We start from the raw sequence: 15,712 nt of genomic DNA on the forward strand, positions 1-15,712 counted from the left end.
CAATTGCAGTTCTAGTAAAATCTAATGTTGGCTGCCCTGCTGCTGACGTAATTCTGTAGGACCAGGGCAGCTAGACAGATGGGTGTGGAGTGAGGAGATGGCTTCCTTTGCCTTTTCTACCACTCAACTCACCTGGCAGCCTGTTTCCTAAGTAAACTGAAATCACTATTAGGTGGGCAAGTGGGCAAACGATTCTTGACCAGCAGTGACCTCTGTGTACCCCAAAGGAAGAGAAGCTGGACGTTAGAGCAGACATACCAGGAAGCCAAAAGCGATGACCTTTAGGACACACTCCAGGGAAAACACCATGGTGAAAGCGATGTTCAGGTATTTCAGGGCGAGTTCATAGGTGCAAGGAGCAGAATAGTACTGCCAGGAAAGAGAAGGAAAAACAAAGAGTAGAGTCAAGGCCTTAAGGCATATGTGTATATGGTGGCATGCACCAGGCCTGGCCATCTCTCAACCTGCCCTGGTGGAACAGTTCGGTGAATATATATTATGTAGTAAAATATATACCAATGTCCCACCTGGGACAGCTTAATAGCAAAACCACCTTCATGTTCGGACTAAAGCCATGACAGAAGCATTTTGCATTAAATGCGATCAGGCTCCCATTAACTCCTTCAGTTTCCATGATGTCTAAAGGACACTGTCCACCTTGATAAAGGTGGACCCTATTGACTTTTTTTGTCCCTGGAAGCCCTCAATTGCTACTCTATCACTCTGCATTTTGTCCAGTGGCCCCACCCAAAGCCCCAAATCCAGGGACTGGGCTGTTGAATTAGGTAAGATCAAAGAGGCTCCATGCTGTAAGAGCAGGCAAATGTGGCAGGCACGTAAGGTGGGGTGATTTCCCAGTCACTGCACACACACAATTTCTTCTCACCTTCATCATCAGCACGACAGTGTTCAAGGCGATCATGGCCATGATGGTGTACTCAAAGGATGGAGAGACCACAAAGTGCCACACGCGGTACTGGAAGGTGTGCCTGTTTTGTGGCATGTAGCGGGTGAGAGGTTTGGCACTGATGGCAAAGTCAATGCATGCCCGCTGCAGAAAGTCAAGGTTATTAGAATCAGTCCAACAGTCCAAATCCTGCCTCCCCTCCCCTAAATCTTGTGTGGGCTCTGTTAAAGATAACTAGGAAAGAAGACCATCATAGGGGTAAGATACACAGTCATAAAGCAGCAACAGTGACCATCTGAACCAAATTATGTCTCTTACAGGTATATATGCACCCAGATGCATCATGTCACATGGGGGGAAAGCACTGGTTATTACAACAAGTCCTCTTGTACCACACATGGCTGAGAAGTGTCTCCTGGTGCTCATAGTTACAGCTATAAATCTACTGCTTAAGAATCCTTATCCGAAATATGTGGGACCAGAGTGATTTGTGACATCAGATTTGTTTCTGAGTTTTTAATATTTACATAAGCATAATGAGATATTTTGAAGACAGGATGCTTGGCTAAGCACAAAATTCATCAATATTTCATATGTGCCTCATCCACATAGCCTAAGGGTAATTTAAATAATATTTTATTAATTTTGTGCATGAAACAAGGTTTCATGGTATGGAATTTTCTACTTGTCATATATCATTCAAAAAGTTTTAAGATTTGTAAACATTTGGATTTTTATATTAGAGCATCTGCTTATGCCTTCCTTTTGTAACCTATAACCATTTCTAGTTCAGCTCCCTTTGTTAAACAAAGGCAACTATTAAATTTTACAATGTTCCAAACCTATGCATGTCCCAGAGAAGCACATAAGAAGACATATTCTCTGCCATTAGAAACACTGATGCCATGCCAGCCAGTGAGGTAAGCAGATGTCTGTGTTTCCTGCTAGACTATCACATAAAAGGGGAGAGGTTGCACACTTGTCTTTTCTTTGTGTATATGTTTGTGTCTTGTCTGAGTGTGATATATGTGGATGTGAGTGTTCAGGTGTGCAGGCCTGTGCACACAGGTGTGGTCAGAGACGGACATGAGGCATCTTCTTCTATTGTGTTATTGCCTTGAACCAGGATGACTACCAATAAGGTTAAGCTGATTGGCCAGCAAGCTCTCAGGACACACACACACACACACACACACACACACACACACACACACACGTATATATGTGTGTGTATATATATATATATATATATATATATATATATATATATATATATATGTGTGTGTGCATCTATGTCCATCTTTTTTAAAAAGGCGTGCAAACACACAGACGCCCATGCACAAGTTCACTATAATGCAAATGTAAGGATCAATGGACAGCTTGTGGGAGTTGGTGCTCACATGGGCCCTGGAGACTGAACTCAGGTCATCTGGCTTGGCAGTGGGTACTGAGTCACTGAGCCATGTCATGAGCCTCATACCCAGCTTTTTAAATGTGGCTGCTGGGGATTCAAACTTGGATCCCCAGATCCAATACTGCATACCTCTGTGCTCCATCCAGGCATTTCCTATCTTCTCACTATAATGCTACAATAAAGTGAAGAAAAAGCAGTCTTTCCCTCTAAGCATGCTGGTCCCGACACTTTTCTGAAGCTCCCACTGCCCTCCCTGACTACAGCCTACCCAGTGTTACCTCATTCTTCTCCAGGCTGCACTCCTCCATCATCTTGTCCCCTTGTTCCTGGAAAGTGATGATGATGAGAGCCACAAAGATATTGACGAAGAAGAAAGGGAAGACCACAAAGTAGACCACATAAAAGATGGACATCTCCATGCGGTTGCTGCGGCTTGGGCCTCTGTCCTCCTCTGTCACATCTACAGAATGCTGAAGAACCCTGTGAGGACCAAAAGTGAGGGCACAGATGGTGGACCATGGTCTAGACTTTGTTAGGAGATTTGCCACCTTTTGTAGTTCTTGATATGACTGCTTTTTTTTCCATTCCTCCCCTGATTTGGGGTGATAATAACATCAAGTTGTTAAAGAAAAAGTACCACCACCCTTGCTTTTCACCTGCATTCAACTCCTAAGTAAGAGAATGATAGTCTCTTATAGTTAGTTGTCAGGTTCACTACCACGAGACTTCTGGTGACATTTGATTTTCTATTGCCAACTAGTGGTGTCTTACTATTTACTAAGTCTTATAAACAAATTAGCCTCCCACTGTGGACACCATAAGAACCTGCATTCTTCAAAAGAGGTCCGGTCTTAGACAGCATCTCTTAGGGTCTGTCAGATGCCTCCATCTTTAGGATCTCAGATGTAGAGCCAACCTTAAGGATAAATCTGTTTAAATCAACCCTACAGATTGTCTCTAGGGGTAGAAAGTTGTGAAAACTCATTTGTTCTGTAAGAGGGCTCCACCCAACTCAAAGTTGGACAAAAACTGAGTTTCAAATATTTTTCCTGACTCTGTCTACCCCTTCTCCATCTTTGTGTGGAGGATTCTTATTTTGTCCTCTTTTCTGTCTTTTTCACCCACTTATAACCACTTACTTTGCCAGGTACAATAACAAAAGGTCAGCTGTGTTCATCTTGAATCAGCTTTTAAGGCACCCACACAGTCCCATCTCAGCCTGCAAGACACATATACCAAGCCCACCCTATCACTCACTGAGGCCATCCTTCCCCCGTGGAGACAGTGAAGAGGGTCAGCAGGGCCCAGATGATGTTGTCGTAGTGGAATTCATGACGCTTCCATTCCCGGCCCTTCACCTCCATCTTGTTTTTCTCATGGTCTACATAGTTACCACTAAAACCACAACAGAAATGAAATAGGGCCTCTTAAGCGTAGTGCATGGAATAATTAAACATTGTTACAAACTTTAAGAACGTCAGGGTAACAGTGACTATCACAGAAAAGGAAGGGGCAAGCTTTATTAAAGGCAGGTACTAACATGGGATAAAAATGGTACTTGGTGCCCAACAGATATAAGATGAATCCCAGTACCACTCACTAGTTGCCTAAATAACCTTGGACAGCCTAATTTTTGAGTATCATCTTCTCTATGCAAATAAAACTCCTTTTACTAGGTCCTCAGAAAGCCTTAAAACTTAAGGGCTCAGGCATTAAAATGTCTCTTACCATAGACATTTTAGAATAAAGGAGTTCAACAAACGTCTTTTTGTTTTATAATTGCTCCTGTTTTATAGTTCTATGGGAAGGGGAAATGGAGTTAGGAGAGAAAGGAGACCCATTCGACCCATGGAAGTTAGAGAGGGAATTTCCAGGACACCCCTTAGCACACAGTGAGGGGTGTGAGGCAGTGGCTCTTACATGCACTCCTTCTCCGTGTCCTTGGAACTGTCGGTGCAATAAAAGAACTTTCCCTTGAAGAGCTGAACGGCGATGACAGCAAAGATGAACATGAAGAGCTTGTAGACAATTAGTATATTGAAGACGTTCTTCAAGGACGTCACCACACAGTCGAACACAGCCTGCGGACAGCAGTGAAGGTGCTCGCGACATGCCTGTGACAGAACACTCCCTACGCCCAGAGCTGAGGGAGGGTCATACCATCACCCGACAGACTGAGAAGCTGTTCCAGGAGCTGTCCCTCCACCATGCAGTGGCACTCATGGGCTTAGGGGCTGGCTTGGAAGCAGCAGACACTTTCTCCAAGTCTTAAAGTAAGTATAAGGCATGAAGTTTAAACAAAATGACATAAATCAATGGAGGGGTTTCTTGGTGGGGCTTCAGTAAACCCAGAGTTTTTAACACTAGCTGGAATTCTGAAGATCACTTAGATTCCTTTACCCACCAAATAGCTTGTTCTTGACCTTGCAACTATTGGTGGCATTCGCAGATTTACTTACATGCTGATGTGTACCATCTTCTCTTTACCTTTTTAATGGATCATAGGGCAATCACATGCTAGTATCTTTGTTCACTTCAACATTTTATCATAAGTTTATACATTTGCTCTCACTGTATCTGACTATCGCTTCATGTGGCTGCCCTTTAGTTGAACACTGGCTGTACTCAGGAGAAAGGTCAACAGGCAACTGTGGGACAGACTGAGGTCTGTCCTTATTAGAGATGAGGCTGGTTGGACAGAAACAAGGATTTCTGCTTCAATACAAAAAGAAAGGGGTCTCTGAAGACCTCTCTGCTAAGCCCGAAGGCATGAGGAGTTCCATGGGAATTTGACACATTTTCAGGTCATGTTTAGGTTATATTCTAGACTTTCAGGTTTAGCTCCCTGGAGAGTCAGGCCTCACAGGTCCTGCATTTGTGCAGTTGTTTCTTCAGATCACTGGGTATAGTATGACTGGATCAATTAGTTTAACACTGCAGGGAATGTGAGTGATACACAGCCTTGTGGAATGATCAATGTCACCTATGTCTTTCTCAGGTTATCACACTACAAAGGGAGTTTGCTTTCCAACGTAACGGAGTTAATGAAGACCAAGGCCACATTCGTCAGGTGTGGATATTCTCATTAAGCTGTTGCACATTCCTCAGCACCCATGGGAGCGTGTGCTGCCATACACAGTGGGAGCCCCAGACAGCTTGGGTATGGGACACACAGGGGTGGCAGGGGTGGTGATTGATAGGCCTAAGCCAGTGGCTGGCTGGAGGGAGGGTGGCCAGGAAGAGTTGACACAGTCGAAGGTCCTGACCCAGGAAGGGGAAGGTGAGAAGCAAAAGAGGAAAGCAATGAGGAAGCCATTTCCTCTGAAGACTGAGTTGGTCCTGGGGGTCCACACAGTGTGTGCTGAGCCTGAGACAAACCATGACACAGCTAGTCTGGGGCCTCTTAGAAGTAGCCTACTCTTTTCTTTTCCCTTCTCTTTCTTTCCCTTGCCTTTCCTTCCCTCCCCTTCCCTCTCCTCCCTTTCCCTTCTCTAACTGTTCTGCTTCCTTTCAGCAGATCACAGGATAGAAAGGGAAGTGATGATCTGAGACCAGGAGAGGTGTGGGTTATGGTTGGTGACATACAGTATCAGTTAGAAGACTTCAGGAAATGGGACAGACAGGAGAAACAAGCTCATAGCTTTGCCTTCTATGTCCAGCATATGAGAGCAGTCCCTCTCCCAGAGGGCTTGTATTAGCTAGGGACCACTTACATCAGCTCTCTTGGCTTTACTATAAATGTAGGTCACACAGATCTCCATTTTCTGGGTGAAAGAAATTCTTAGAATAAGTACTCTGATCTGGGTCACGTAGCTCCAAACTCCTTGAGCTAGACCTGGCAGTCATGTAGTCTCTTTTTCATGGTGACCAGCTTCTTACACTACGGTCTTAGAGTCACCTGCCAGCAAGGTTCACAAACCACAGTTAAGGCTCCTCTCTCTGACAGTCTGGCTTTGTTGCAATGTTGAGAGAATACTCATTTTAGGAAGCTTTTCAATGATTCCGACATGAGTGTCCTATGGCCCCTCTATGAGAAGCCCTGTGCTAGGCTCTGGGCTGCTGCAAGTAGGTAAGGAAATCTCGATTCCCAGGAAGCACCCTGTGTACCCCAGGAGGACTGCTGCAAGCTCCCATGGAGCTTCAGATTCCATTAACCACAACATCTGGAGAGGACAGGAGAGAAGAATGTGCTTAATAGGGTAGCAAGCGTGAATGGAAAGCCAGCCCTGCAGAACAGGAAGGGTACTGGACAAGAGGGTGAGGCCATCATACGGATAAGATACCTATTTTGGTCCAAGCCATGGCATTAAGAAGAGCTTATCAAGGTAACTCACTTCCTCATTTCTTTTCTGCTTCTGCCATAAATAGACTATGTGTCCTTAAGTTACCTATTTGTATCTCAAAAATATGAAATATTTATGTGAGATGATACTTTTCTAAAATTATGACTGAGGCAAATGACCCAGATTGTCCAGCCTACCCTAGCACACAGACCACAAATATAGAGGTCTTCTGTAACTTCTACTTTAATGACACAGGATGTTCCAAAACAATGCCATACAGGCTTCTCCTGGGTAGCAGGCCACTCCGGGGAGTATACCACTAACTGGTTCTGGGCTGAAGAAGGAAAATCTCACCTGGAAGTTTCTTGGGACCTTGGTTATTTTCCTTGGAAACAAGGACCTTGGCTTCAATAGATGAAAAGAACCTCAGTCGCCAAGAGAGACAAGGGGATGGTCTAAGAATGGATTATGCAACGGCTTGTCAGCTGTAGCTGAAGGGAGCCGATGGGAGAAGATGGCTGGGAACAATCTCTGGAAACATTACCTTCAGCTTAGGCAGGCGCTTGATGGTTTTCAGGGGTCGCAGAACTCGAAGTACCCTCAGAGACTTGATAGTCTTGATGTCCCGCCCCTTGTTGGTTCTGGAGAGAGAGGACCCCAGGGAATCATTTGGAAAGGGGAGAAACCGAACGGCAGCCACACTATTGCACTCATAACAACAACAGAGTAAAAGCAGAGCAGAGAGAGGTAGGCAAGAGGCCTGAAGCCAGGTGTGCGCAGAGTCCTACAAGGACAATCGACAAACATGCTTCTGGAGTAGTCTCAAATCACTCTCTAGTTGTGCGTGTGCACACAGTGATATGTGTGTGTGCCCCTATATGCACATCCGTGTGCTCAAAACAGCTTGAATTATGGTTTCACAGTTTCAGATGGTGCAAAAGCGTGTTGCATGCAATAGAAACCACAAATTGGGATATTCCCCATAGCCTGAGACTAGGCGGAGAGGAACTCTCTTGCAAGGCTGGGCAGTCAGTGGTCCTAGTCGCCCACAAAGTCATGAGGGTAAAAGATTGATTCTTTCAAGTATTAGTAATGTGGTCTTAAGTTCATAAAATGTAATAAATGTATTTTCAATTTCCATTGAATATCCCTGGATGTGACCATATGAATAAAAGGGAATGTCTAAATACACACGGAAGCACACACAGGCACACACAGGATTCCATGCACATATATTAACAGTTTCTCATGTCTCTGATAGATTAATGTTATATAATATCATACTGGTAAATAAAACAAGGAATAACATCAACTACAAACCATGACCATGACCCGTGGATCCCCACTCTGCCTAGCTCAGTCCTTTCCTATAGCAGGTTTTCAAGACATTTGTTGACTTGAAAAGGAACGGTCGAAGCCATGTCTCATTGGGGAACTTGACCTAGAAGTCTAGGGTTGTTACTTCTCACCCTTCAACAGTGTGAGGAGAACACAGTGAGGACTGGTGGGGAACCCAACACTCTCACTGTGCTAGGCTGTCACTTTAGAGAAAGCATGTGTGTGGGCATCTTGCCAGGACTTTGGCCCACACTCCGATTGTGTGTGACTGGCCTTTCTGCAGTCACTTCCATTTCAAAAACTCTGCCCCCCAACCCCCAGCATGGGCTTCAGAGTACCACACAGTTGGAGCAGGCCCAAGTTGTAGGCCACCCCCACCTTTCTCCTGGCCTTATGGGCAAGGACCTTCCCTGTTCAGCCTCTTAGAAATGTTTGCTCTTAGTGAAGATCATGTGTTTCTCTTTTTATTTCTAGGAATTAAATGTATAAATCAGCTTGCATTTCTCTTTCTTTCCTGCTCATCCCCTGAGATCCTTTGTATTCAATTCAAATAACTACAATTTGTAAAACATGTACATGCTGGGAAGAAAAACTCTAAATTGTGACAGTAGGCTTGATTCTTTCCTCATGCTGGCCCAGATTACTATTATATTAGCAATTGCTGGAGAGGGGGCGCAGAGCATCAGATGGAGAACACCTGATTCTGCATACAATTTCTCCTCCTATGCCCAGCCTCGGATAAGGAGGCCACAGTCTTATCTTTTTTTTAAAAAAGGCATCCTTCATGCTGATTTACACCAGTATTAATTCAAAGCTCTCTTGGTTGTCACAAGTCATGACCAACATGGCATTTTGAAAGGTAATCCAAACAGGCTATATTAATCTGGACTTTCACATTCTAAGAGCTCTGGAATATTTAATAACTTCTTTTGCTTTTTAAGCACATTTACCTACAATATCTAAGAGAAACGTCACATAGGCCAAATACCATCCAAACCAGCAGGGATGGTCACTTCCCAAGAAGGCTTGAAAGCTGCTTTTTTTAAAATTAATTTATTCATATTACATCTCGATTGTTAGCCCTTCCCCTGTTTCCTCCCATTCTTCCCTCCCTCCCATTTCTCTCCTTCTCCCCTCCCCTATGTCTGTGACTGAGGGAGACCTCCTCCCCCTATATATGCTCTTAGAATATCAAGTCTCTTCTTGGTAACCTGCTATCCTTCCTCTGAGTGCCACCAGGTCTCCCCATCCAGGGAAAAGGGGCACCAGAGTTCGTGTGAGTGTCAGAACTCACTCTCCACTCAACGGTGGAGAATATCCTGTTCGTCGGCTAGAGCTCTTGGCTCTCAAAGGAAACATAAGCATTTACAGAAACCTCACTGCTCCCTTCTCAGTGAGCTAGCTCCTTCTCTCCTGATTAGCTTCTCCCTTCTCCCACCTCATTTCCCAAACCTTCTACTTAAAAACAAAGCAAAACAAAACATAGTTACCCCAAAGCGTTCCTATGGTCGATCCAGCCAGGAAGCAGGAAGGGGAAGGATGGAGAGAGAGGAGAGTCAGAAAACCTCAGGGAGGACCGAGACCCTTCCAGGGATGCCACTCTGGGGAGCCGAGGACCACGGAAGCCCTCCCGTAGGCTTGGCACGTGTGAAATCCAAACGGTTTGTGAAAGAAAGGAGAGGACACCAAATGCCCCACAACCCCCTCTCCACCCACAAGGCAAAAGTCCATTGAAAGCTGTAGTTGGCCTTGCCTCTAACTCAAGGGTTCCTGGGCCTACACTGTCTTCCAGGGGGCCAGGTTTAATTATACTTTTCTACATGTAAGCTTTTGTTGTTCATTTCCTTTGGAGTCTAAAGGTAAAATCTACTCCGGTTATTTTATAAGAACTGAGCAAGAGGAATGATATCTGGCCTGGGTCAGAAACGCTCAGGAAAGGCATTCCTAGTGAAAGTGGCACCGAACAGCTTCACCTGACAGGGACAATGTAACTACATTTAAACGGGGTCACTCTTGTGTCTTTCCAAAGCCCAGAGACCAACATCACTAAACTGCATGCACATGAGGAAAAGGGCTCTTCTTTGTCAATGTTTTATAGAAAAGTTGATTTTTTTTTTCAGCAATTAGATCAGGAGTTGCCATTGTGAACTGTTTACCATACAATTTTTAAAAGAAACATCATTCCTATTCCAGGACTAGGACAAGTGTCCTTAGCACCCTCCCGAAGTCAAGTGATCTGGGAGCTAAACTGCAGCCTTATAACCTGAAATCCTTAATGTACAGGAATGTCTTGAGGTTCAGCTCCCATGTAGCTAAACGTCCTTTCATTCCTCCTCACCCACAGCAAGCATCTATGAAGTGCTCAATCCTTGGCAGGCTCTATTCCAGGACGGAATGGGTATGGAACATGTTATGGAACAAAAGATCTGGCTAATCTCTTGGAAGATTGCCTAGGTCAGTAGGGAAAACAGACCTCAATCCAGAAAGCACACAGATGAAAGTAATACGGTAACTTGCTGTGAAGAGATGGAATCACACGAGTTGATGATTCACCAAGACAGTGGCATGGATTGCTTTTCTCTGGGCTACATCTTCCTGAGAATATCCTAAAATATGAGGACAGAGTAGCCGACAGACATATGTGCAGGAGGGCTAGGAGCACCCAGGGCTATTTAACCCAGGCTCCCGTCTCAGAGGCCTTTATAGCCAATAGCACCTGAGCCCATTTTGAGAGACCACAGAAGCCACCTCAAGCAAGGAGAACCAACATTTTTTGATCCTTCAACATTGATAAAATTCACATTATTCTTATCAATTGAATTCTCTCCAAAATCCTAGTCAACTATGGTGTGGAACAAAGAAAATTTCTAAATCACTGTGTATCTAACCCAATGTGTCAAAACATGGGGAACATTGGTACGTTCTAAAATGAACAGCTAGGTCTGTCAAATCACTGGGCCTCTTTGACCTGACTCCCAACACCTGAGCAAAGACAACAGTCAGACATGGGCTTTGGGCCAAAGATAGGCTATTAACTATTCCATACTCTTTTAAACATGTCTCTTACTGCAGAGGAACCACAAAAAAAAAAAAAGCTATAATTTACTAGCACATGTAAGGGTCTGAGTTCAATTCCTAGCACTGGGGGGGGGAGGGCGGTGAACAAAGCATAGCAAAACAAAGCAGAATTCATGGTTTTGAATTGCTACTTAGAAGAACATGCTTGCAGCCAAACATATTGCTAGCACAGGGTCAACACCGATTGGAAAATGGCAAATTGAAATGAGAAGAGTAAAAATAAAATAAAATAAAATAAAGCAACGGAGTCAGTAAAAACTTCAACAATTTCACCATCGCTAACTAAAATATATCATAATTTACTGCCAAACAAGGGCAAAGCTTGTTTCCCCCTCAGATCCACGGTGAAGGCTGAGACCACAGAAAGGTGTTCTGGCTGTCTAGGATGGTGTGCTCTTCCAGCACTTTGAGACATGTTGTTTTGCAAACAATTCATGTGCCTTTTATAAACATCCAAAAAATAATGACTTGATAATACCATTAATCTTTGTTACTAAAATGTATAATGAAGTATAAAAAAAATATACTGCCTAACTAATTAGTGAAAATTGATGGTTTTAAAGTAGACTCTAAGATAATTTCATATGCTAGATGCACTGGTTCTACTTTAATTGGGGCTCAATGGGGCCACTCATTTTACTGTTTATTTTCTACTTATTTGCTCTCCAGAAGAATAGCAAGCCCCCTGTTTCCCCATGCCTCATCAGGATAAGAGGAGAATGTTCTCAGTTCGGTTGCCTAGTTGCCCTCCAGATCTGTCGCGTGCAATCACTAGGCCTTCACTGTCATCTTGGTCTCTGGGTCACCTGTCATCCAAGGATGTATTCTCTAGCTAATTTCTGCTAAGAATGGGTGGAACAAAAACAGCAGGTTCTGAAGATTCCTTCCTTCAGTAAGTATCATGGTGTCTGTCCTCCTTCGTGTGATGGTGAGGCAACAGCATAGGGCTGTGGGGGAATTTCTTGAGCTAGGCTTTATTCTGTGAAAGTGCCTGGACCATTAGTTGGTGAGCAATAATAGCTACCATTTATTATTCAACTTAAGTACCTGGTACTGTATTGAACATGAAATGAATTTCACATTATTTAATTAACAGGACCAACTATGGTTGTTTCTCATTTCTACTTAGATGTAAAGAAACAGAATTTCATGGAGTAAAGATAGCTAAAACTGAAGATCCAGACCCAATTCTGCCTGAATATGATGTCAAAATATCTTTTAAATAGGAACCACTGTGGGTTTTACCCCAAGTATAGAACAGCAAATAAATAAATAAATAAATAATAAATAAATAAAAAGTTTCTTCATCTCAACTATTAACCTATCTTACTCCCCTTAGCTGGTGTATTGACTGCTGATAGGAAGGAAAAGTTACAGGTGCAACATCAAGATGGACAGGCGTAGGGCTGGCCTTTTCTATCTTCCCTGCCCATCTTCTCTGCCATAGGTAGAGACTGAAGGATCTACCGAGGAAGTTAATAGCTTTTAACTATCCATAGCAGCATGGCAGGAGAGAACCTAACATACTGGGAAAAAAAAAAAAACAATTCTAGCACACTGAGGTTACTCGAGACCTGGCCTTGCTAGCTACCTAAGTCAAACCAGCCAGAGCTCTAACCATTGAGCTCTCAGCTACTCGAGGCGATCGATGAAGTCAAGCATGCATGGAGAAGAGGAGGAAGCATGGCTCTTTCTGTCACCACGCTTGTCCCTCTAGAAGTCGCAGGGAAATCAGGTTCAGCTGCCTGCATGAAGAAAGGAGATCTGGCACTTTGACCTTTTACTCTTAGCTGCTGCCATTTAAGGCTTTTTTTCCCCCCTCTGACCCTAGCATCTCTCCTGGTCATCCATGTGTCTTAAACCCATAATTACTCTGTCATCTTCATTCTACAACCACAAAACTCACTCTGTGCTAAGTATTTGGTGTACAATCCTTTCCTCGTTACATGTTGACCTCAACGAACTTCTACTACACACCCTAACAGCCATTTGACAATGTGCTCCTTTTCAATACACATCACCATACTCCAACTGGAAGGTATTTTTGTCCAAGCGCCAAGAGTCAGGAGGAGGCAGCAAAGCATCTGTCTGCTAGCAGCTTTGTTATTTCAACTGGAGAGCAGTGGCCTGATTTGTATTTCTTTTTAGTCCTTATGTTTCAAACATAACCAATGACCCTTCATCTGCGATCTTTGTAGAGGGGTCTTGCTGACTGAAGTCTACTCAGTCCACCTCCTCAGCTGCGGACTAATTTGTACTGTAAGGTTGTGTCCTGCAAGCACAGACTGAGCAGATGGCTAGCAGGTCACACAGTCTTGCCAGGTACTTCCTGGGACCCGTTATGCAACCCACTTTGAAGCATGAAGCGTACTATGATGAGCTTCCGCCAATCTCCCTAAACCAGGCTTTTCCTGTATCCATGAAGCTTCACTTCCCAGACAGGGTATTTCTTGCATATGGGTCTGGTTGGTCCAGCCACTGGTTAGAGCTGTGTTCCCTTACTGGGCTATTTCATTTAGTCTATTTCTGTGCCCATGGGATGAGGCCCTACTTATAACCAACCCTCTTCCAAATGTGTGCATTCACACCCATAGGATGTCTGCCACCGAACAGCCTATGCACTGCTTCTCAGCCAATGCCACATGTGCTGATGACATATGCTGGGTCTTAACAACAAGAGCAGGTGGAATGGGAGCTTCTTTCCACATGTCCTCCACTCTGTCTCTCCAAGTCCCACCTTAAGGCCAACAGGATAGACTAAAGCAATGAGAACTCCCAACCATCAGCAGGTACTGATCAACTTTAGTTTCCTGACCTAGACACAAAGTTAGGTGAAGTGCCCAAGTGACATCCTATCTGCTCACTGCTAGACATTTCTAATTCCTTTGCAGCAAGAGTCTCAAATTCACAGTTATTGAGCTACCTGTTGGCTAAATGTGATTTTAAAGCTTTATTTTCTTCCAAAGTAAGAGAAGTGGATGCTGTATCTGGCACAGTAGCAAATAGGTTCATTTTTTGCCCCTTCAAAACAAAGTATAATAGTAACAGCTTCCTTTGGGAAACTCTCCTTTTTTGTTCTAACATAGTTGTCAAGAAAGAGGCCCCACAAGCCTACCTTTGTATGAAGGGACTACTTTAGACCCAGGCGTTACTGAAAAGCAGAAGGTAGGCAGCTGGGTTTAGGTGAAAGGTTTGTTCTGTATTTCTACCCCTTTCTGGGTAAAGGAGCACACACAGTTCACCTCCAAACAGTCACTTTTATCTGATGATGTGTGCACCCTCCCCTTCAGAAACACAAACCCCCACAGACGAACCATCCCAGAGGACCAGATGCTGTGGCCCCATAAGGCACTTCTAAATCTCAGATTGCCGGTGTCTGTGGCTTTCACTGAATGAGCTCAGAACCAGCTCAGCTGCTGTGGCTTGTGCATTCATGAGAGCTCGTATGCGTGTATCTCAGCCACCAGGGCAGGGTGTCAAGTGTCAAGAAAGTGACACACTTCAATGAAAGGAATGTAATAAAAGCTAATGCGGCCAGTCTGGTTCTTTCTGGCACCCAGAGGCTGACTGACTCATGCTTTTGTTTCTGGCCAAGGACTAAATAATGAAAGGCCAAGTGCAGCCAGATCCCCTTATGTGCCAGGGAGTCCTGACCTTACCTCCTGCACTGCTACAACAGCAAGCATCTATGGAAAACCCAGGCATCAGTCACTAGGGAGCCGGCCTGACTGACTGACACACAGGACGTAGGGAAGGGGTATGCTAAACTATTGGTGCTTTTTCTATTAAATGTTTAGACCAGCAAACAGCATGAGCTGCAAATTTACTATTGAGAATGCACACAGGAGCTCACCTGCTCATGTACATCCGGCTAATCAAGCAACATGTTGTACATAGTGGAGGGAGAAAGGCTAAGTGCCATGGTTCACGGTGTAGGCTTAAGGCTCAGGACACAACCTAGTCTGTGGTCCCCTGAATTCTCCACTACACATCTGAGTCTGGGGGTAGCCCTGTAGTGCATGGGTGTGGGTGTTCTTGATGTTTAGACATCCAGAAATGACGAAGCTGTAAGCATCTCTGCCTTCCCACACCTGAGGCCAAAGAGTAGACAGATAGCAACAGACTGCGGAGACGGAGGACAGCGGGTTCCAGCATTTCAGGAGAAAATGACGGTCATGCAGGAGAAAACAAATGTGCCCTTTCTAGAGAGAAATATAAAGGGCAAAAGGTTTCACAGGCCTAGTCACTCATCAGACTTTTCTTGAAACCTCGAAGAGGAAAAGGCACAGTTTGGGAAATTTATAGATTTAAAAAAAAAAAAAAAAAAGTCTGTCTCCACATGGGCCCCAAAATGGAGTGGTATACTGAGGGCTTCAGGGAGAGCTATTCTCAATCTCTGCCAAAGTGCCGCCCCCTTCTCCACTTCCCTAAGAAATATCAACCTGCGAAGGAGCCCCAAGTGTTCTCATAAACACCTTATACTGTAAAAATGGACCGGGAATAACAGAAAAGTTGCAATGGGATATTTTTAAACCCAGATATGCACACACTAATAACACAACACACACACACACAAACACACACACACACACACACACACACACACACACACACAACCTTCTTCCTCAAAAGTCAGCCAAGTTCCCAGATAAAATGCCAGGTTTACATTAGTTTACATTATAAAGGCTCCTT

The 15,712-nt window shown here is 44.2% G+C and overlaps 1 protein-coding gene across 10 annotated transcripts in view; it reads right to left on the minus strand.

The window, feature by feature from the left end:
* Cacna1e (calcium voltage-gated channel subunit alpha1 E) overlaps positions 1 to 15,712 on the minus strand; it is a 455,810-nt gene that overhangs the window by 40,149 nt on the left and 399,949 nt on the right. For all 10 annotated transcript variants that reach the window (XM_051147601.1, XM_051147606.1, XM_051147600.1 and 7 more), the window contains 6 exons: positions 7,149 to 7,245; positions 4,242 to 4,402; positions 3,579 to 3,716; positions 2,600 to 2,801; positions 887 to 1,051; positions 259 to 369 (listed from right to left, as the gene is read on the minus strand). In XM_051147601.1, the coding sequence (XP_051003558.1) occupies positions 259 to 369; positions 887 to 1,051; positions 2,600 to 2,801; positions 3,579 to 3,716; positions 4,242 to 4,402; positions 7,149 to 7,245 (874 nt within the window). The remainder of the gene's footprint in view (positions 1 to 258; positions 370 to 886; positions 1,052 to 2,599; positions 2,802 to 3,578; positions 3,717 to 4,241; positions 4,403 to 7,148; positions 7,246 to 15,712) is intronic.

The sequence above is a fragment of the Acomys russatus genome, chromosome 6 (genome assembly GCF_903995435.1).
Source record: "Acomys russatus chromosome 6, mAcoRus1.1, whole genome shotgun sequence".
Lineage (NCBI taxonomy): Eukaryota > Metazoa > Chordata > Mammalia > Rodentia > Muridae > Acomys > Acomys russatus.